This window comes from Phragmites australis, chromosome 6, assembly GCF_958298935.1.
Source record: "Phragmites australis chromosome 6, lpPhrAust1.1, whole genome shotgun sequence".
In the NCBI taxonomy this organism is placed as follows: Eukaryota; Viridiplantae; Streptophyta; class Magnoliopsida; order Poales; family Poaceae; genus Phragmites; species Phragmites australis.
The window spans coordinates 43,014,961-43,036,613 of NC_084926.1; the positions used below are offsets into that span (position 1 = coordinate 43,014,961).

Below are 21,653 nucleotides of genomic sequence, written 5' to 3' on the forward strand. Positions count from 1 at the left end.
GAAGAGGAAGAGGAAGAGGAGGACGGGGAGTGGAATGGAATGTAATACGTAGATACTATAGGGTTCTTTCCACAATAACACAGCGTGATCTGGACCGTATACTCCTCATCGGACGGAGAGAAGAACCCGGAAATTGGATCGCGATCCATTTAGAGGGTGTTTGTGAAAAAACACTTCACAAGGGGTTTTCTTAGAGATCCCTTCCCGTGATACTTCTTCCCGCACGTATCTGGGCCGCTTAATCTCCATCTAACGGCCCACATCCTGGTCGGGATTTCATTTGCCGTCCACGGTCCACCCCGGCCGCCTGGTCGTTTACCGACCACCCCCTGGAAGCTCCCGCCGGCCGCCGTGCGCCGCGACCCGCCTCTGAGATCTTGTTGTTTCAAGCTGTTGTGCGGCAGTGTGAGGTAAGCTGACGACGAGAAGCAGCACCTCCTCCCTGAAGCGAAGCTCCGTTCGGCTTCGGCGTCGTCGGCTGAGATACTGTGCGGCCCGGTGGACGACATGACTACCCGCTGCGCCTTCTTTGCGGCCGCCCACCTCGCCCACCTCGACTCCTCCAGCTGCTTCGCCGTCGCCGATAGGTTCTTCTTGTTCCCGAGCAAATGCGTGGCTCAATTTCCCTGTCCAGACCGGAGGAATGTTCGCTAATCATCGTTGTTTCGTTCCTGCTCCTTGTACTTGAAGGGGAAAAAAAAGAATTTTCGTGTATATGACTACGAGAGTTTGAATTCACAAACACAGATGTCTCTTTTAGTATTAGTAGATTTTAAATATGATATAGGATATATAAGAATCTAATTATTATGGTAAAATATGATTAGTTTTTATTTTATATTTATGATTGTTGATATTTAAGTCATATGTACTCTATATATTTTATTCTCATCATTCAATGCAACACATCGATCATATTAATTATTTATCATATTCTTTCATGGTATCACGAGTTTAGATTTTAATCCTAGTTCACAAACCCAGCTGTCACTAATTCCACACCACGAGCCCTTGGAAAGATCAATCTCCATGATCTTCATCGGGGACAGTGCCTCATGTACCTAGGGTTTGTATTGCCGATCATATTGATCGGCGTCCTAGAGAGTCTTTTTTCATTTCGTTGATCGGGATTTTCTCCCTCGCTAATCGTTGATCGGTGTTTTTCTTTGGGTTTTTTCGATCCTAAATCAGTTTGCGTCGTCCGTTGCCCGTCGTCCTCACACGTCTCTACTCCCATCTCGGCTTTGACACCGGCTGGCTTCTCAACCCGTGTGGCATAGCAGGGTGTGCGGCGTCCACACGTGCCCAGCTGCCCCGTTCGCACGTCTCCTCGCGGCCTGTCCATGCCGCCATCGCAGCTCGTTGTCTCCACATCACCTGTCCATGCCGGTCCACCATGCGTCACACCAGCTGTCCCGTCTCAACGCATCCCGCGGATCCACATCTTCGGATCGTGTCGCCCGTCTCGGCACCACGCGTCTGGATCCGCTTGTCGACACGTCTCCTCACGCACGGGTTGTCTCTGTTCTCCACACGTCTCCACGCGTGCCGATCTCCGTTTCCACGTACCCCGTCCACACCGACCCCTGACCACACACCCGACCAGGTTGCCTCCTAGCTACCTCCTCTGCATGCGCCGTCGTCGGTTTGTCATGGCCACCATCAACATCGACTCCACCAGCCGACCCCTCGGTCTGATCAGCCCATCGCGAGCGGTTCCTGACCGATCGACAGTGGCTCCTGTCCTCCTCTCTTTCAGTAAATTTACATTCAGACGGCGGAGTTTAGGCTGAGCATGACCGGAAATCCATCTGCCGCTCTGCACGGCTGAGCATGACCGAAAAATGGAAATCCGCCATCGACTAATCGGAAATGCCGCACCGCACACTGCTGACCTGGGAGAAGCGGTTGAGCTTTTCCGGAGCAGAGAGTTCAACCCCTCGACTCTCATTGCTGCCCCCTCCGCCGCCGCCATTGCCTCGCCTTTCTCGCTCTTCAATCTGGCGGGCGCATCGCGAGAAGAGGAAGAGGAGCGGGAGGGGGAGACGAGTGTAATACGAAGCAGCTTCAGGGTCCGGTTTGCAAGAATCTAGGACATCTGATCCCGATCGAACAGTTGTAAAGTACATCCATCTGGTCGGTATTTCATTTGCCGCCCACCCCCGGCCGGTATTTTGCCAACCGACCACCCGGGTGTTGCTCTCCCCAACCTCCCGCCTCATTACGGTCACCGGCGCCGGCCGCCGTATGTACCAGGCGAGACCTGCATCCAAGATCTAGTGTTGCAAACTGATATGCAAGACTGTAGGTTTTAAGAATCTATTTGTTTCAGTTTGTAGATTATAAAATCAGAAAACAATTTAATAATTCATCCTCTATTTATTTCTGCAGATTGTAGAATTCAGTTTTTTATAATCTACAATTTACATATTACTTTTTATAATCTATAGTTGAAATAAACCTGCCCTAAGGAACATGAGTTTGGTCAAAATTTGATTTTTTCGAAACAAAATTTGAGTTGCGTCTTGAATGGAGAGAGCATTTCAAAGATCTTATGGCTAGCCAAACGGAGGAGCGTAAACCAGGATTTTAACAGCAGATCACCTCTAAATATCACCGGACACCAGCATACAAAAATAAGCAGTTGAAAGTCAAAATTAAACCCACAGACAGAAGAGGTGAGCAGCATCCGAAACGATTCGCCTCTCAGCAGTGCTTCATGAATTCGCACAACAGCTTGTCAGTCAGCACTCAACCGAAATATTTTGGCCGGCAGAGAGTAAAAGTGGCTCGATTCCTGACCGATGGATCACCAGTTTCAAATGGAGGAGTTTCTATTTCTTTTGTCTGCATTCCATTAAAGAGCAACTGGATTACAGAGCTCACCGTTATGTGAACGGAAGAGGAAATCGGCGAGCGACGAATGGATAAATAGGTAGTAGACCAGATATTGTAATCCTGTTGTTTACATTCCCTAAGATATGTCAGGTTTAGATGTGGTACTGGTTTAGATTATAATGATCGTGTACCATACATATCAACACTCATGTATATCACAAATCCCATTAAAATTACCATGTTCAACTATCTGTTTTTGTCAAATCCAGGTATATAAAATATTGTATAAACATCTAATGGTATTGGACGATTCGACAACAAAAAGTTTACCTATTCTATCGCAAATTAAATTAATTTAGCAAAAGCAACGTGTCGCATGTTCACCAGACAAGACAAATATGCCGCTTGTTCACCGGGTGAGACAAAGGTGTTGCCTGTTCAGAGGGCGACACCTTTGTCTCGCCCAGTGAACGGGTGACATATTGCTTTCTCTGGTTTTTTAATGCCCTAACCACCGAGGCCCACATGGTCTTGACTATTCATCGAACGACATCTTGTTCTAACCCGATGAACGAGCAACAGTAGCCTATTCCTACCATTTCTTAAAACGGGCATGTAGTCTTGTGAAAAAGCAGCAAGTAAACGTATTACTAGTTGTCGTGTTTGAAACTTTAAGGTAGGATGAGCCTCTAGTGACAACTGTTGTTTCCTCTGGGCTCTTAGCCTAAGAAAATTCAAAAACGAATAAGAAAAGTGTCGAGGGATAATCCCTAACAATGAATCCAGAATATACCGGTCGATGGACGTGTTGATCTATATTTCTTGCGGTTGGATCGAACAGGCTCAAGAACATGAGGATTTATCCAAATTCATGCCTCCCTTAAGATAATAACTCTATGTCATACATATTTTCTTTATGGAATGGATGAACTTATGACAAGCTATTCACTGCAAACCGAGTCCTCCCCTTTATATAGCAGGGGAAAAGAAGAGCATACAAACAGACCGTACCAAGCACAGTAGCAGACATACTCCTGACGGAGCCAACAACTCTTGGACCATCATTACGAGGGCATGCACACCCATCCTATCCTGGTCACCGTGTAGTCCCTGTCACATCCACATAGCGTCATCACGTTCGCTTGCAAGGTGATCGTATAGCAATAAATGCTACGGGACAGGTCACGCCAACTTTACATCTGCCCTAGACCATACTCACCAAAAGGAGGTGTCAAGGGAAAGAAAAAAACTTGAGTGAACGGTATTTAATACGATTTGACTGGTTATATGAATACCTGGCATGTGATCAGCAAGAGTTGTTCGTAGGATTGCCTTCATCTATCAGGGAGCTAATCACCTGAGCCCCGCCTTGGTTGTGAGGTGAAGTTGTGATCTTGTATATATCAACCATCGGCTACCATTTAGTTGCGTGGAGCCCACCCTATGAGCCGCCCTTAGCTATCATATCGACAAAAAGTATATAATAAAGGAGAACCAAACTATCAGTTAACACTTCGCCAAAAAAAAAGACCTACCAGTGAGCTCAATGTGCCTCAACAATGGAACATTATAGCGCAAATCTAAGGAACATATATATTTCCTTTTTCTGTGACGTCATATTTGCATTTCAATGTAAGAGTCAAGTAGTCAGTTGCTATAAGATACAAACACCTCTCAAGGTATCTCAAGTTTTCTCCCCTAGACCCTTGTGTCTTCTCGCAGGGGATGGCATGATCCAAACACCTCCCAAGGATTCCTCAGTTTCTCTCTCAATTCGCGTCATCCCATTTCCAACATACAAACAAATATATCATAGTCAGTTGCTACAAGAAAATGATGCAAGTTTTATCTGAATAATTATTTCTTTAAAAAAAAGTCAAAACATGAAAGGATCACAGAGTCCCAGACACAGGCCCCTTAGTCAAGGATTAGAAACCACTAACTGCCAAGTGCCCATTGCCATGTAGTCAAGTAGCCTGCCGACTCTCTTGACTCTGACATTAACCACTCCTTTTTTTTTCCGACGAATTAACCACTCCTTTTGGAAAAGCTGAAAACGCGTCTTGAACTTGAAAGGCAAGTGCAAACGTTCGCTGCACGATTCACCAACACAAAAATAAAGCCAAGTTCGTGTCAATGAATGATAATGACAATACAAAGTCGGCAGACTCCAGAACCAGTGAAAGATAAACGCATCAGGCCAAGGAGCTCTCTTCTCTCCATCAAAATCTTTGACCGGGTTAAGGGACTGGATTTCTCCATTAAATAATTTGAACTTACCATCCCTCAGTCAACCAGCCCTGTATATGCGTATTGCCCAACATTCTATCATTTCCAGAAATATCTTTTCAGCAAACAGTACCTTTTTTGGGGCGTTTCTGCAAACAGTACCAGCGTCCAGCTAACATGAACTTTCTTGTGAAATACATAGACATAGCAACGTTGCAAAATAAAAATTTGACAGATGCATATAATATTTCTGTGCAGGAACTGGTATTCCAATGCAAATAAAGTCTTTGGTCGTTCTTGAATAATAACAATCGACAGGTCCATCATATCGGCCAACAAGTCTTGTTTTCTTTGACAGCAAGGTCGGTCAAATTTCAATAGAAATAGACTGACCTCATTAGAGTGATAGCACAGGCCGTGGACTAGACAAATTTCAAAGTGGCTCGCCAGCTCTCAAAAGTTAAATACTTTGATTACTTAAAGAGCAAACATCACTGAATACATACATTGGGCAGTTATTGCTCCACATTCCCTCAAGAAAACTTCCGATAGTGTCACGAGAGAAATCATGAAGCCAATATCCCGTTCTTCATGCAACAGCAAAATCAGCATGTTATCCATGCCACAATTAGGCTGTGCCCTCGTGATGCTTCTCTCCTTGGCCTCCCTTGCCACATCATGTACCGAGCAGGAGAAGGGATCCTTGCTCCAGTTCGTTGCTGAGCTCTGCCACGACAGTGGCCTCACTGGTTCATGGGAGAATGAAGAAGATTGTTGCAAATGGGAAGGGATCACCTGCAATTCAAATCGGACGGTGACCGATGTCTTCCTGGCTTCAAGGAGCCTTCAGGGACACATCTCAGCGTCCCTTCGCAACCTCACCGGACTGCTGCGCCTGAACCTGTCCCACAACTTGTTGTCCGGAGGCCTACCAATGGAGCTGGTGTCCTCCAACACCATCATTGTCCTTGATGTCAGCTTCAACCAACTCGATGGAGATTTACAGGAGCTGCAATCTTCAACCCTCCTACCTCTGCAGGTATTGAACATCTCAAGCAACTTGTTTACAGGACGGTTTCCATCCACCATTTGGGAGGTGATGGAGAATCTGGTTGCACTCAATGCCAGCAACAACAGCTTTACTGGGCAGCTACCAACTAACTTATGTGTCAGCGCGCCATTCTTTGCTGTGCTTCATCTCAGCTACAACCAATTCAATGGAAGCATCCCTGCAGGACTCGGTAACTGTTCCATGCTAACATCTCTCAACGCTGGGAACAATAACCTCAGTGGGACTCTTCCTGATGAACTCTTCAATCTTACCTTGTTGGAGCACCTCTCTTTTCCTAATAATCATTTAGAAGGATCACTCGGCGGCATCAGCAAGCTCACACATCTGGCCACCCTTGATCTTGGAGGGAATAATCTCAGTGGAAATATCCCAGACTCCATCGATGAGCTCAAGAGATTAGAGGAACTCCATTTGGACCACAATAGCATGGTTGGGGAGCTTCCATCAACTCTGAGCAACTGCACAAATCTCATAATCATCGACCTCAAGAGCAACAGTTTCAGCGGAGAACTCACCAATGTCAATTTCTCCAACTTACCAAATCTAAAAACCTTAGATCTTCTGCGGAACGACTTCAATGGTACAATTCCAGAAAGCATCTATTCATGCAGCAATCTAACAGCACTGCGGCTATCTTCCAATAAGTTCCATGGCCAGTTGTCAGAAAGAATAGGTAATCTGAAGTCCCTCACTTTCCTATCACTTGTTAACAACTCCCTTTCAAATATCACAGGTGCACTTCAGATCCTAGGGAGTTGCAGGAATCTGACCACCTTGTTAATTGGGCACAACTTTTTTGATGAGGCCATGCCAGGGGATGATAGTATTGATGGTTTTGAGAATCTTCGGGTTCTTGCTATAAATGTCTGTTCCTTATCTGGAAAAATACCTTTTTGGTTATCGAAGCTCATAAATTTGGAGGTGTTGCTATTGTATGGAAATCAACTAACCGGATCAATACCAGACTGGATCAACAGCCTAAACTTCCTATTCCATATAAACATATCAAACAACAGCCTTATAGGTGAAATTCCAACAGCTTTAATGGGCATGCCAATGCTAAAAACAGATAAGGTTGCACCAAAGGCCTTTGAGCTGCCTGTTTATAAGTCTCAAGCAAGACAATACCGCATGATCATTTCTTTCTCTACAATGCTGAATCTGGGCCTCAATAACTTAACTGGTGTGATCCCCGAAGAGATTGGTCAGTTAAAAGCACTCATTTCACTCAATTTGAACTCCAACAAATTCACTGGAGCGATCCCACAATCGATCTCCAACCTCACAAACCTTGAGGTGCTGGACTTGTCTGGCAACCATCTAACAGGTGAAATCCCGACCGCACTAAACAATCTGCATTTCCTTTCTAAGTTCAATATCTCTAACAACGACCTAGAAGGGCCTATCCCAATCACCGGCCAGCTCAGCACGTTTCCAAGTTCCAGCTTTGATGGGAACCCAAAGTTGTGTGGTCCTGTGCTTGCCCACCACTGTGGTTCAGCAGAAGCAATTTTCTCCATAAAACAAACTGATGAAACGGTTGAAAAGGTCATCTTTGTGATCACCTTTGGTGCATTCTTTGGTGTAGGGGTGCTCTATGATCAGATAGTGTTATCAAGGATTTTTGGCTAGTCATACTTCTACTTACATGTGGGTTTGTGGTTTGTGACGATGTTTTGTTGTTTAGGTTTAACCACAGCTCCAGTCTACAAGCTTCCTCTAGCTGTAAATTCGTATTTAGCTAATACTAAGGTTTATGAAATAAAAAATGTAACTGGAAGGTATTCCTGTGAGAATACTGAAGATTGATCCCTTTGGTGGAGATGTAAAAGTATGTAACGATGTGAGATGAATTTGAATTGAATTACTGAAGCAGTCTAAAACTCTAAATGTATCGGTACTTCAATCTTGATGTGAGCTAGTGATCCTGTGTAACTTTAATCTCGTCATGTAATTGCTTTCTGAATAACGTATTTAACCATGCTTAATTTAGTTGTGCACTAGTAAACAAGGGAAATGTACGACTAACCATAATTTGCAGCATAGAGCACAGCAAGAAAAAAAATCATTGACAAACATCATCGTCTTTTTTGCACAAAATCGGCAGGAAATGGGATGTTGTAGGGTCAGAAGGAGATAAAAAAAATTCAACAGATCTTAGGGCGCATTTGGTAAGGATCCAGATTCTCCCGAAAACGTTTCAGTTCCAAATTCTCCCTAGAAACGTTTCTCTGGTAAATCAGAATCACCAAAGGAGACCATTTGGCTAGCTGTCTGGATTCAGAGAGGATAGTGGTGTAATTGACCATTTTACCCTTGACTCATATGCTATTTTTTATTTTTATTTGACTTTTCTTTAAATACAAATAATATTTATTTCACTTTTCTTTTAACACAAATAATCTCTCTCTTATCTCCTTCATCATCTCTCTCCACCCCTTATCCACTCATCTCCCTCTCTCTCCAGACCGTGTGGCAGGCGAGCGGCGAGCAAGCGCGGCGGCCCGAGCGGGCAGCATGACGACCCAGTAGGTGGCCCGGCGGGCAAGCGTGGCGGCCCAGCAAGCGGCACGACAATCGGGCGGCGGGTAGCGACCAGGCACGGTGCGCCTGGCGTTGGACGAGGGCAAGGTTGCAAACGAGATATGAGAATCGGCTGAAATGCCTCCCACCCCGTTTCACTAATTTTGCCTGATTCAGGGAAACGTTTTCCCCTCGCCCCGTTTGGCAACCGATTCTCCCGAATCAGGGGAGAATCGAAACTGATTATGTGCCAAACAGTTCCTTACAAGAAAGTACCCCACTAAAACTTTGGGCAAGGAGAAGTTCGCTGGTTACGGGTCTCCAAAGTCCCCCCTAACCCACAAGGTTTTCGCAATGTACCTTGGGAGTTGGGAGTGCGAGGCACAGGACCTACTGCCCTGATGCACTCCAAACGCCCAGCCGTGGTCGCCGCTGCACCAATGTCAGCTTCAACAAGCTCAATGGTGACCTCCATGAGCTGCCATCGATGCCTGGTCAAGCCATGCAGGTAATTAACATCTCAAGCAATTTCTTTACACGACACTTTCCATGCACCACATTGGAGGGCATGAAGAATCTGGCATCTCTTAATATGAGCAAAAATAGCTTCACTAAGAAAATTCTGAGCATGGTCTGTGCTGACAAGCCATCTTTTGTGGTCCTTGACCTCAGTTACAACCAATTCCATGGTAGCATACCCCCGGAGCTTGGTAATTGCTCTATGTTGAGAGTGCTCAAAGCTTGTCATAACTAACTTAGTGGGACCCTCCCGGCTGAGCTCTTTACCTCACTAGAGCACCACTATTTCCCTAATAATCGTTTGCAAGGAACACTTGCTCCTGAAAATGTATCCAAACTTAGCAATTTGGTTATCCTTGATCTTGCGGGGAATGGGCTAAATGGCAAGATACCGAATTTTATTGGGCAGCTCAAGATGCTGGAGGAGCTTCACTTAGATAGTAACAACATGTCTGGAGAGTTGTCGTTAGCTCTGAGCAATTGCTCGAATCTCACAACCATCATCCTCAAGGGCAACAACTTCCAAGGAGAACTCACAAATGTCAACTTCTCCACCCTATCTAATCTAAAATTCTTAGATTTTAGGTCAAACAAGTTCACTGGCACAGTTCCAAAGAACCTATACTCTTGCAGCAATCTTATTATGCTGAGACTATCTTCCAACAACTTCCACGGTCAACTTTCACCAAGAATAAGCAATCTCAAGTCCCTCAAGTTCCTATCCTTCACTAATAACTCCTTCACGAATATCACAAATGCACTTTGGGTCCTCAAGAGCTCTCCAAACCTTACTACTTTGCTGATGGGAACCAACTTCAAAGGCGAGAACATGCCAGAAGATGAAACAGTCGATGGTTATCAAAATCTTCAGGTTCTTTCCATAGCTGATTCCTCATTGTCTGGAAAAATACCTCACTGGCTATCGAAGCTCAAATTTTTTAGAGTTATTTTTATACAGCAACCAACTCACTGGACCCATACTATCATGTATCCAGCCTCCAGGCTGTCAAGTGGGGCCCTGCTCGCAGGGATAGGTCTACAAAAGAAGCAAACGCCTGCTGAACCGAACATCGAAGAAATATCAGAACCGGCTTCCCTCCCTTTCTACTGTTCTTCTCCTTCCTCCAGCTCTTCTTCCTCCCCTGGCGTCTCTTCTCTGATCCCCTCCCCTTGTTGTTCTCCTTTCCCAACCTCCCTTCTCTCCTCTCGAGTTGTATTGTGCTGTGTAATCAAACCAGTTGATCAATATAGCTTCTGATGCCTGCGGATTTGAGTGTGCAAGTGTTGATCTGGGTGATTGCTTGGTTGGGTACGTAACAATTGGTATCAGAGCCGTCGATCCCTGGAGCTGTGGAGCGATGGCCATGAATTTCGTCGTCGGAGGTGTTCGTGGTAGCGGTGCACACCACCTGTTTAGTGAAATGTTGAACTGACTTGACATACCTCGAGCTTTCTTCTTCACATCACTGTGAGCTTCGTGCTGTACCCAGTGACCGAAGGGGTATTGCACGAGGTATACGACGTCTATGAGGCTACAAAGGTGCAGGTGCTCGCGGCGTCGACCACATGGCGTGTTGAGGCCTTGGTTCAATTCCGGTCGAGCTGGGAAGCGAAGCAAGCTCGACGAGCCACCCACGGGCGCAACTTCTATGACAGTTATTGTGTGTTGGATGTTCAGCTCGCACGCCCGCTTCCCTAGTTCGGCGACCACTTTGGCGTGACGGCAACATCGGCGCCAACTTCAATCACAACCTCGCCCACTTCAACCTTCTCAGAGATCTCGTCGGCTTCCACCCCTTCGACTACGTGTGCCACTCCCTGTCCCACTGTCCCACTGCTCCTGCCCGATCCATCCTTCATATCACGGTGAGCCTTGTGCTCTACCCTGTGACCACGGAGGTACTTCGGCAGGTATTCAGCCCGTTCGGCGTGGAGAGCATTCGGGTGACTATTGGGTGCAGCGAAAGTAAGGTAGAGGCCTTCATCAAGTTCCGGTGGTGCTGCGATGTCGTGCACACTCGCAACGCGCTACATTATCGCAATATATGGGATGGATGTTGCCAGTTGAGTATCGAGCACGTGCAATCTTTTACCCCAGCGCCAGCCCGTGCGACGTCGATGTCCGCATCTGTGTCGGTGTCTTCAGCCGTGTCAACACCCGCACCGGTAGCTGCATCGACCCCTACATCTAACACGCCTACATCCATCACCGTTCCGGCGTATACCGTCGTAGCCACGCCCTCGACCATCGCCCGCTGCACTTCGTCGTCCGTGGACATCTCGTTTGCCGCTGCTTCACCACAGCCTTCCCCACCACGGCAGTAGCTGCCATCTCCACCACCAGTCGACGAGGTGGCCCCTAGAGCTACGATGCGGCCTCTGCACCACACGCTCGCGCCAGCGAATGTCGCCCTCTCCTTGAGCACGCCGAAGGGCTTGCGCCTGGTCAAGACCGTGGTTACCTACGGCACCCCCGTCATCGTCGCTGACAACGTCAAGCTACCCTCCGCGGACAAGGTGTTCGACGCCGAGCGTGAGGAGCCACGCCACGACCTCGACGATGTCCGCGTGGACCTCACTGTGCACCGGGCAACCACGCCCACAAGGTGTTCGATGAGAGGCCTCAACTACTCCGAGACGACTTAGCCCGGGCACATGCTCACCACCTCGCCGTGCGTTGTGCCACTTCAAACTCCCTGTCCTATGCCTCGTCTCCGCACTCATCATGCCTTCGCGCCAGCAGTGCCACGAAGTTGAGGTGGGCGACGTCACCGTCGCCGGTCAGCGCAAGTTCAACCTTTTCGGTGGCCTCCGCCGCAACTGCCCACTTCCAGTGATTTCTGCTACCTGCTCGAGCTGCTCACCTGACGGAACATGTTGGACACCGGGCAGATGCGGTTCAACCTCATCGATGCCACAATCGCCCACTACGCTGAGGAAACACATGGCCTTGCCAATTGCAGGTACATTGATGTTTATTCAGTTTTGTCAAGAGGGAGTGCTTGTGAATTTGAAATTGATGCAAGTCCAATGGCGAGAATATTGCTTGAGCTGAAACCATTGAAGGATGATTTGTTGGAGGGAAATCAGCCTGCTAGGGTGAGTCTTGTGCAAATTCTTAGCAAAGAGGAATGGCAACAGAAAAATCTTTCCGGTGTCAATGATTGCAAGAGGTACTGGCTAAACAATGGAGAATATCTTACTGTCCAGGTTGCTAGATACACAAAAACAAAGAAGAGCACATGTCTTGTTGTCCAGGTTCTGAATGAAACATTGGTCAGGGAGATTCCGGGAGCCAAACTTCAACACAGGAAGCCAGTTTGGCTTAACAGTTGTGGCGTGGAAGATGGAAATTCTGAGGTTTTGTCACCCATGGATTGTTGATGATGCGGTGGCACCTGATAAGCCTCTTGGTTCTGCTGTTCTATCAAGGTTGAAGCATTTTTCAGCAATGAACAAGCTTAAGAAGCTGGTGTTGAGGGTTGTTGTTGAAAGCAGGTATGAGGAAGAGATGATTACAGAGATTATTGCTGCCATTTTTCACCTTGAGGATATAATTACAGAGGTTCTTGAGAAGTGCAGGGCAAACCACCGGTCTTTCATGACTATGTACAAGGAATGGCTGCAGTAGTACTTGCAGGACTTGTGGCTGATCTGAGGTCTGTTGGTGAGACTCTACCTGACTGTATATTCTTGTTCCTTGGTTTCACCAAAGAAGGTTGCAGTGAAATAAAAGTGGCTGAAGTGGAGTTGAAGTCGTGGTCTACTTGGCATGATGAATTGGGCAGCAGCAGCATGGTGGTATGTGTTGGGTGCTGTGAGGGCTGCTGTGCAGGGTACCAATTTCAGGGATTTGCAGAGGAGCGCATGATTGTCAATGCCAACAAAGGGGTTATGTCCGAGTTGTGGGAAAACTGGTGGCTTATCAGGTTGAGAGATGGCATATTCAAGTATCACAAGTATCAGGACCATTTGGACAATGAGAAGATACAGTTTGAGTTACTTGTTGCTTTTGTGGTTGCACTTGGACAGGAATTAACTGAAGGAGTGAGTTTTTGGCATGACACAAATCCTGCTGAGGTGAAGTGCTATATCTTCTCTATGGGTATCATATTATGGCAAAATGAATGGCAGAATGGTATGACTCGTGGCTCTCTGTTGAGTTTCATCAATTGGGTGAGGAGTGGTGCTACAGATGTTACATGGGTGTCTGACATCAAGAAGCTCCAGCTGTCATGGGATCCCGGAGGTGTCTTAGCATCGGCTTGGGGACAAGCCGAACTTCAAGAGGGGAGGAATGTCACGTATCTGGCCTACAGGCTGTCAAGTGGGGCCCTGCTCGCTGGGATAGGTCTACAAAAGAAGCAAACGCCAGCTGAACCGGACATCAAAGAAATAACAGAACCAGCTCTCTCCCTTTCTACTGTTCTTATCCTTCCTCCGGCTCTTCTTCCTCCCCCGACGTCTCTTCTCTGATCCCCTTCCCTTGCTGTTCTCCTTTCCCAACCTCCTTCCTCTATTCCCAGTCTAGAGTGCTTCTCTCCTCTCGAGTTGTACTGTGTTGTGTAATCGAACCAGTTGATCAATATAGCTTCCGGTGCTTGCGGATTTGAGTGTGAAAGTGTTGATTTGGGTGATTCCTTGGTTGGGTACTTAACACATACCTGCCAGGATCAACAGCTTAAGCTTCTTGTCCATTATAGACGTGTCCAATAACAGCCTTACAGGGGAGATCCCAACAGCATTGATGAAGATGCCAATGCTAAAATCCGAGAAGATTGCAGACCTCTCAGACCAAGTACTTCCGCTGCCTGTTTATATGACTCCATCACTTCAATACCGCAAAGCCAATTATTGCCCTAAAGTGACGAATCTAGGCGATAATGAGCTCACTGTCCGATTCCGCCAGAGATTGGTCATTTGAAAGCACTCACTTCACTCGACTTGAGTTTCAACAACTTACACGGAGAATCTGCAACCTCACGAACCTGCAGGTATTAGACTTGTCTAACAACCATCTGACAGGTGCAATCCCTGCTGCATTGGGAAACCTTCACTTCCTTTCTGATTTTAACATTTCTAATAATGACCTAGAAGGTCCTATTCCAACTGGAGGTCAGTTTAGTACGTTTCCAACTAGCTTTGTTGGGAACCCAAAGATGTGTGGCCCGCTTATTCACTATTGTAACTCAGTAGAGGCAGCCCCTGCGCCCACTGTCTCCACAAAACTGTGTGGTGGTGACTGGTGACATCGTCTTTGCTTTCGCCTTTGGTGTTTTTGTTGGAGTATGAATGCTATATGATCAGATGGTACTATCCAGATATTTTGGCTAAGAAACGTGCTTCAGCAATATGTCCTGGCTTGAAGATAGGCAATGGATGTAACTGAGCCTCTCAGCAAACTACCACAGCTTTGCAGTTGTTATCACCAACTACACGCATGTTGTGAACTTGTGATCTCCAGTGGTTTTCATTTGAACAAGGCCAAGTCAGTGGACCCGCCCTAGCCCCAAGCAAGATCAAAACCTCTGGCATCAGCAGCATTCAGCCAGTTCTTTTTTTCCAAAAATATGAGGCTGGAAGCAAATTGAAGGATGGAACGACTGGTGTAGAATGTAACACGAAGTTGGGCTGAAGTCACCTGGAACCTGTGGACAACAGCCGCAGGCCAATATTATGTATCTATGTCTTTTTCCAGACATTGTAAATATTTTAAAAGTATACTGTCACATGTGTGAAAATTACATTGCAAGTTGAAAAGAGTTCCTTTTGACAGTACACGCTGAAAGAAATTAGTAGCTAGCTCAGAGTTCAAACTATACCGTGCTTCGATATTATAACAACCTAACTTGTAAGAACATGAGATAACTATCCGGTTAAGCGATACTAGTGTGCCAATTAAAATTAATCATAATGTATATTCACAGGAAATATAAACCATGTTGCATTTCAAATTATACAAGCGAGCAAGATGAAACCAAATCTACTCTTGCTGTTTAATACGAGAATTTCAACAGTGGATCGGAAGATTTGCACAGATAGCTATCAGAGTCGTAAATCTCCGTAAAATTTCAAGTAGAGATCGCAGAGTTCTAAATAGCTAGGACGCGGATTTGCGTCTGCTCCGTAGTAACTGCGAGACCTTTACAGCATTTTTTTTACCTTGGGAGCAGAGGTCACCGGAGACCGGATGGGCCCCGCCGTCAGGCACCCCGCATCCGCAGGCTTGAGTCGCTCCCCAGCTCCCGGCCAACGTACGCCGGAGCGCGCGCGCATTGATTCCCCCGCGCCGCCGCCCGCCGTTGCTGCTGCTCCGCGTGGACTGGGCGGAGAACTGGGAGGTGGTTCGCCTGCAGCCCGATGAGGGATGGAATTTTTTATTTTTATATTTTAATTTGTCTCTACTCAATTAAAATTATACAATTAACTTTTTAGATGAAATTACTGTGAGAGATAGAAGGTAGCATCCTCTACCTCATAATTTTTTGAACTTTTTATGGTCATTTACATGTTGTTTTGAATTTAAGAAATTTATTTTTATTTAACCCATCACCAATTAAAAGGGTGAAAGATTTATTTTTTAAACATGTTACTCATTAGAAGGATGACAAGTGCTCTTCTAATAACGAGCTACAGATGACTATTCATGTTATTTTTTAAAACGGATGTCTAAAATTACATAATTTAAAATTTAAAAATATAAAAATAAAAAAAATTCATGAAGATGATGAAGTGGGCCGAGCCGTGAGTGGCGGGACCAAGAGATGGGCCGTATTGTGTTTGGGCTGCTCCTCCAACTATCGACTAGGTCGAGATATGTGAGGTATTAGACTTTGGCTATTTTTGGATAGGCTTATTTTTATTTTTTTTAAAAAAAATCAGAAACTATTTAAATGTTTGGCTTATGGTTTTGGTTTTAGTTGGTTTTTGGTCGATTGGGGAAGCGATTGTGACTGAAATAAATTAAAAGCTGATAAACAGATTTTGATTGGCTTTTTTAGCTTTTAGTTGCATCGAAAAGCTAAAAATTTATTGTAAAAATTAACCATCAAAATTCAACCGCCATCATCCCTCGGCTAGCAAGAAACTCTGAAGTCATAACCTATCCAAACGCAGCCTTTGAGTCCAGGCGTTCCACTGTGTTATGACTGCTGGAGTATTTGGCGATGATTTGGATTAGAGCTGACCATCATGAAAGAGTGGGAGGTTAGGCAAAACACGCAATGATTTCCATTGATGTGCCAAACAATGGGTAACAACCTGATCATGCTAGAGATATATTCCAAAACAACATGAGCTAAATATGGAAACGGAACGATCTTTCCGTTGCGCCATATCTGCGTGGGCCTGGTCTTGTCGTCGTGACCTCCGCTGCATGCCAAACGGACGATTCTAATTCACGTTCACTGCTCTCGGACGCGAACTCACGAATCTCCCAATAACCTCCCACTCTTTTCTTTTTTTAAACTTTTTTCTCCCGTATCTTTTCTTTTTAAAAAAGTTTGTAAAAATATATTAGCTCAAGAAATTTTGAGAAAAAATTTACACGAAAAAATTTAGCTAAAAAAGTGTTGAGAAAAATTAACAAGAAAAGTTTGCTTAAAAGTTTTATGGCAAAGTTTTTAAAAAAAATTATATAGACCCTACACTACAGTCATCCGCGACTTGGCTACGTGTGCTTACGTGCGGAAAAGTATTTTCAATGACAAACACACCTGTTGCGTGCTGCATGTGGCGAGAAGGATGTCGATCCATGGTAGTCTAACACATCATATTATTCTCTTTTTTCTTTTGAGACCATGGATCATCGTGAGTCTACCGGTGATTTTTCTCCTCCAAAGAAATTCCTGTGATCTTTCCTTTACTTTTTTTAGGCAGCATATCATGGTTCTTAGTGATTTGTTAATCTTAACTACCAGCAAGCCTCATTTGAAGCGTAACATGGCTGCATCATCTTCAGATGTAAAGACCGGGATATAATTCATTTCATTATATTACCTAAGAGAAATATGGAACGCAGCAATTTCTCACGTTTCTTGTGAAAACTAAATTATCTCACGTTTCTTGTGAAAACTAAATTATCTCCTACGGAGCTCCGCATTCCAACATTGCCCTACCTCGACGTTGTTTATCTCTTGATCTATTGTAACTCGGGGTATCTTTATTTAATCATCAAACTTAAAATGAACACGATGTGTTTAGCAAGCTTAGGTCACCGGTATAAATCAAGCGGTAGAATGTTCTATCGTTCGTGAGCTTTAGGGCTTAATTATTATTCACAATAAAAATAATATTGGAACGAAGAGTTTGTGAGAATGAGATGAGATGTTGGCGGTGTTAGGGGCAAGTCGAGAGACGAACCCAAATGCCATAGACCATTTGTATCGATTAAGCACCGACGTTGTTTGTCGTTGGCTTAAGTATTTTTTGTACTTCAACATATTCAATAAATGTATAAATGAACCAATTATCATATGTCGTGCTAACACTTGAGTTATGACCCTATGACACGTAAGAGAAAAAAATAAAGAGAAGTAAGGTGGTATGGAGCCGGAGGTGTACGAGACATGCTCGTAATAATCCCGGTGCCATAAAGGCAAGCGAAAGTGGGTAGTTCTTTTTATGAGAAATGTTGTCTCAGGAGCCAAGTGGATGGATCCGAGTTGTATGGGTAAAGATGTACCCTTTGCAGGGTGTAAAATCAATTTGAATTACCGTGTTCTCGGTTATGAACATACTTATGTTCATCTATATCAATTGTAGAGTTCTAATGTTGGATTGTATATGGTATGTTAAGAAGTGGCTAGTGCCGAATTACGTTGATAAGGAGATGTTCATGTGACTGTTACGTCATGTTTATGATCTAGGGATAGGATGATGCAAGTTGTTAGGTTTTATAGATGTTCTTACTCTTAAGTCGATAAAATGCTCTCGCGTATAAATTCATTTAACCTTATGGTCGACTTCTTGCTACTCACCCCAAATGTATGATCCTTAGAGTTGTGTTAGTATATGTATCCACTATGAGTAAGTCTTACGAGTACCTTCGTACTTACCTTGCTATTGTTGAGTTTTTGTATGTGAGGATGATCTAGTGTATGGTTATTTTATGTCTGTCGATGTCAATGGCAGGTAAGTGTAGTGGTGGACTACTCGTGGTGACAGGATGATGCCTTAGGGTAAATGGCACCATCTATGTTGTTGTTTATAGATGTTATTCTACTGTGTAGTAATGTCAATAAGTTAGGATATAAACTTGATGTATTTTGTTCCTCCTAACATTTGTTGATGTTACATTAAAACTTTAAATCGTTGAACTTGTAATGACTTAAAAGCTTGCAATATATTTGCATTACCCGCTCTTTATTATACCTTGATATGATGAAGCTTGTTTTAAAGGCGTATGTTCCGTCTTGGGAATAAAACATATGTCGGGACTACTGGAATTGGATTCGTCTTAATCATTGGTAGTTGCGATTGTGGTGATAAGATGTGAGTTAACACATAGTATGTCGAGACACGGATGTATGATACCTCTATGACGAGGCCGACTGCAAAGTTGGTTGCAGTCTAGTGGTACAATGAGGACGCCTACCGCGTCGAGCACTGGCAGACTTACTATAATTCATGGGTATTCATCTGAATACCCATTATTTTTGCAAGAAAATTGAGTATATTTAAAGTATATACATGTATATAAATTGAGATGGGACAGATTAAGTCTCGAGCCCACCTTAGCGGTCTAATCTTATACAACCCACAAATCATGAGGTGATGAGACCGAACTCCCCCTCATTGTTCTAATATCATCCATACCTCCTGCCTTCACTGCTCATCTCCTCCAGTCCAATACTCCACCTGGACCACCTCCATGGTTTAGAGGACAGTGGGCAGACGACACAACGGCTAGGGTTTAGAGGGGGCCGAAATTGATAAATCCTTCCTTTCAGCTTACACACTTTATTACTGATATGGGTAGAGATGAAAGATTTAGAAAAGGAAAAAATCTTACTGAACTTTCCATTATGCTTGTTGAAATAAAGAAGAACACGAATTATTGAATCATGTACAAGCTTCTCAAATTTGTGCTAATTCTTTTAGTGGCAACATTTAGTGTTGAGAGGGTATTTTCTCCAATGAATTATGTGAAGAACAAGCTGAGAAATCGAAAGGAGACTAGTTTTCGAATGATTGCCTAGTTATGTTTCTAAAGCGTGATTTTTTTGCAAATCAAGGATAATGACATCATCAAGCATTGCCAAGCCATGATAAAATGCTAAGTTGAATTGTACTTTTCTCAATTGTTTTGTAATTTCTCTAAATTAGCTAAGATGTCTCTACTATGAATAATTTACGGATTTTTGCCTCTAGGGCACTGATAAAGCATAGTTTGGTCCACACTACACCGCACTTCTCGTTTTTGTCCCAGCCGCACCATAGAAACGTGGCTTGGTCTCTAGGACACCGCGTTGAATAAAATAATCATACGATGAGTGAAAAGACCTTGTTTACCTTCTCCTTATTATTTCATTACCAAACGTGTCCCACTAGTAAATCGTTAAGATCCACTCCAGCCCTTCCTCCGAGCAAGCAGAACCAGGTGAGATCGTCGTGCACATGGGATTGATGGCAGCTCGGTGCCAGGTCATCGACCGTGAAGAAGAAGGCCTTGCACTACCGGACCACAGCGAAATGACGCGAGAGATTGCTCAAGTCTCGCCTCCGCTCTCAAATCCGTCGCTAGCCTCTCCTTCTCCTTCCTCCTATTGCCTGGGCAATGCTTTACCGCCATGCGACCGCCGGTGACTAAGGAGCCAGGCCACCGTCTAAGCCAGCCAATGGCACCCACGTCCAAGCTCACTTATCTCCTCACGCCGCTCTATCCCCTTGTTGTTCTCTCCTGCCTCCTCACTCTCCTCTCACTGAGAGCACCGTAAAGGGAGTGATGCCACCGAGCTGCTCACGCACCGTCGCCAAATCCAAAGCACTGCCCGATTCCACCGACAAATCTGTCGGTGCATCGAATCTCGTGCGCCGCCGTCTTCTTCCCTGAGTCCGGTGACCATCTTCGTCCCTCACCATCGCGTCGCCTCCCTGTAGCTCCAACCTCCAACTCAGAGTCCAGTGAGTTTTGCCCTATGTTGTTCAACGTTTCGTGCGCGTCACTTCCATCTTAGCCCGTCGCCGACGTGATCCTCCACGAGCACCGCTCACTGCAGCTCCTTGTGGCTAGCCGCTAGCCGCTTTTTGGTTGGGCCCATCCACCGAGAACCTCTCCAACGTGCTCTCCATCATGCGTAGATGCTCACAGTGCCGACCCCTCACCGTCTTGTTACCAAAATCCACCACCCGTCGTGAGCCAAACCGCCGTGAACCCTGCCCATCTCTCTCTCTTTCTCCTTCCTCCGTGAACCCAACTCATGGTGAGCCATAGACTCATCCCTCTCCCTGTATAACCGACACATGGGACCCACCTGTCAGCCACAAAAAGAGAGGTGAGATGCTAACGAGAGAGGTCAAGGGCGTTTATGTCATTTTCAAACTATTCTTTCTTCTCATTAGCTAAAAATGATTATTTTATTTGACGCAGTGTCCTAGAGACCAAGCTACATTTCCGTGGTGCGGCTAGAACAAAAACGAGAAGTACAATGTGGTGTGAACCAAACCACGTTTTATCAGTATCCTAAAAACAAAAATCTCAATAATTTATGCACTTTAGTTATGTTATTGTAAATTTATAGTCTTTTCTGTTAAACATATTTTTTAAAAAGCTTGAATACTTGTTATGCGAATCATGGGTCCGCCACTGGCGTCGAGTGCAAGGACCGCATCCACGCCCAGCCATGGGGCATGGCCATGAGCCGCCACGGCTCGCTGTTGCCAAGAGCCTCTCCGCCGCTGGTCAGGTCTACGACTCAAGCGTTTGACTTGGATCCCGTGGCGTCCAGGACTAACAGGAGTGGTGCTCCAGTGCAGCAGCATTCGTACGTCTTGGGTGCAGGGTGCAGAGTCCAAGCCGACACGCCGTTCTCTTACGTGCGTTTGATTGGAATGATTGGAGACCAAAGATGTATGCGATATAGTTATCTTTGTTTTTTAATATATTCATCTAAGTTACCTGTTTAATTGGATGAATAAGATAAAATAGTTTTATATTTAGTTGAAAAAAATGAATAGAATAAGAATAATTAATTATATCTTTTAATTTAAATAATAATAGTTAACCATACATTAATCAACAATCACTAACACTTAGCAATGCTAATTTTATCGTAGTAATTACTAATTAACAACAAAATATACTAATTATCACCAATTGTACTCTAATCAAAACACCAATAGTGCACTAATAAACACACTAACACTTAACAACTATAATCTCATAGTAATAAATACTAATTAGCAATACAATATGCTAATTATCACTAATTATTTTACTAATTATCATGATTAGTCAATTGGATAGCCTCGT

At 44.7% G+C, this 21,653-nt stretch overlaps 1 protein-coding gene and 1 pseudogene across 1 annotated transcript; both read left to right on the forward strand.

Annotated features, from left to right (window-relative positions):
• Nucleotides 1–5,587: 5,587 nt before the first annotated feature.
• LOC133922652 (receptor-like protein 3) lies at nucleotides 5,588–7,887 on the forward strand. Its single transcript, XM_062368064.1, has one exon. It carries the CDS (start codon nucleotides 5,636–5,638, stop codon nucleotides 7,769–7,771), a length of 2,136 nt encoding a protein of 711 aa, XP_062224048.1. The 5' UTR covers nucleotides 5,588–5,635; the 3' UTR covers nucleotides 7,772–7,887.
• A 1,112-nt stretch (nucleotides 7,888–8,999) lies between these two features.
• LOC133923256 (receptor-like protein 3) lies at nucleotides 9,000–14,817 on the forward strand (annotated as a pseudogene).
• Nucleotides 14,818–21,653: the final 6,836 nt, after the last annotated feature.

What these genes read in the sequence shown, in the direction of transcription:
- LOC133922652 (XM_062368064.1), top strand. Translation starts at nt 5,636, where the DNA reads ATGAAGCCAATATCCCGTTCTTCATGCAACAGCAAAATCAGCATGTTA.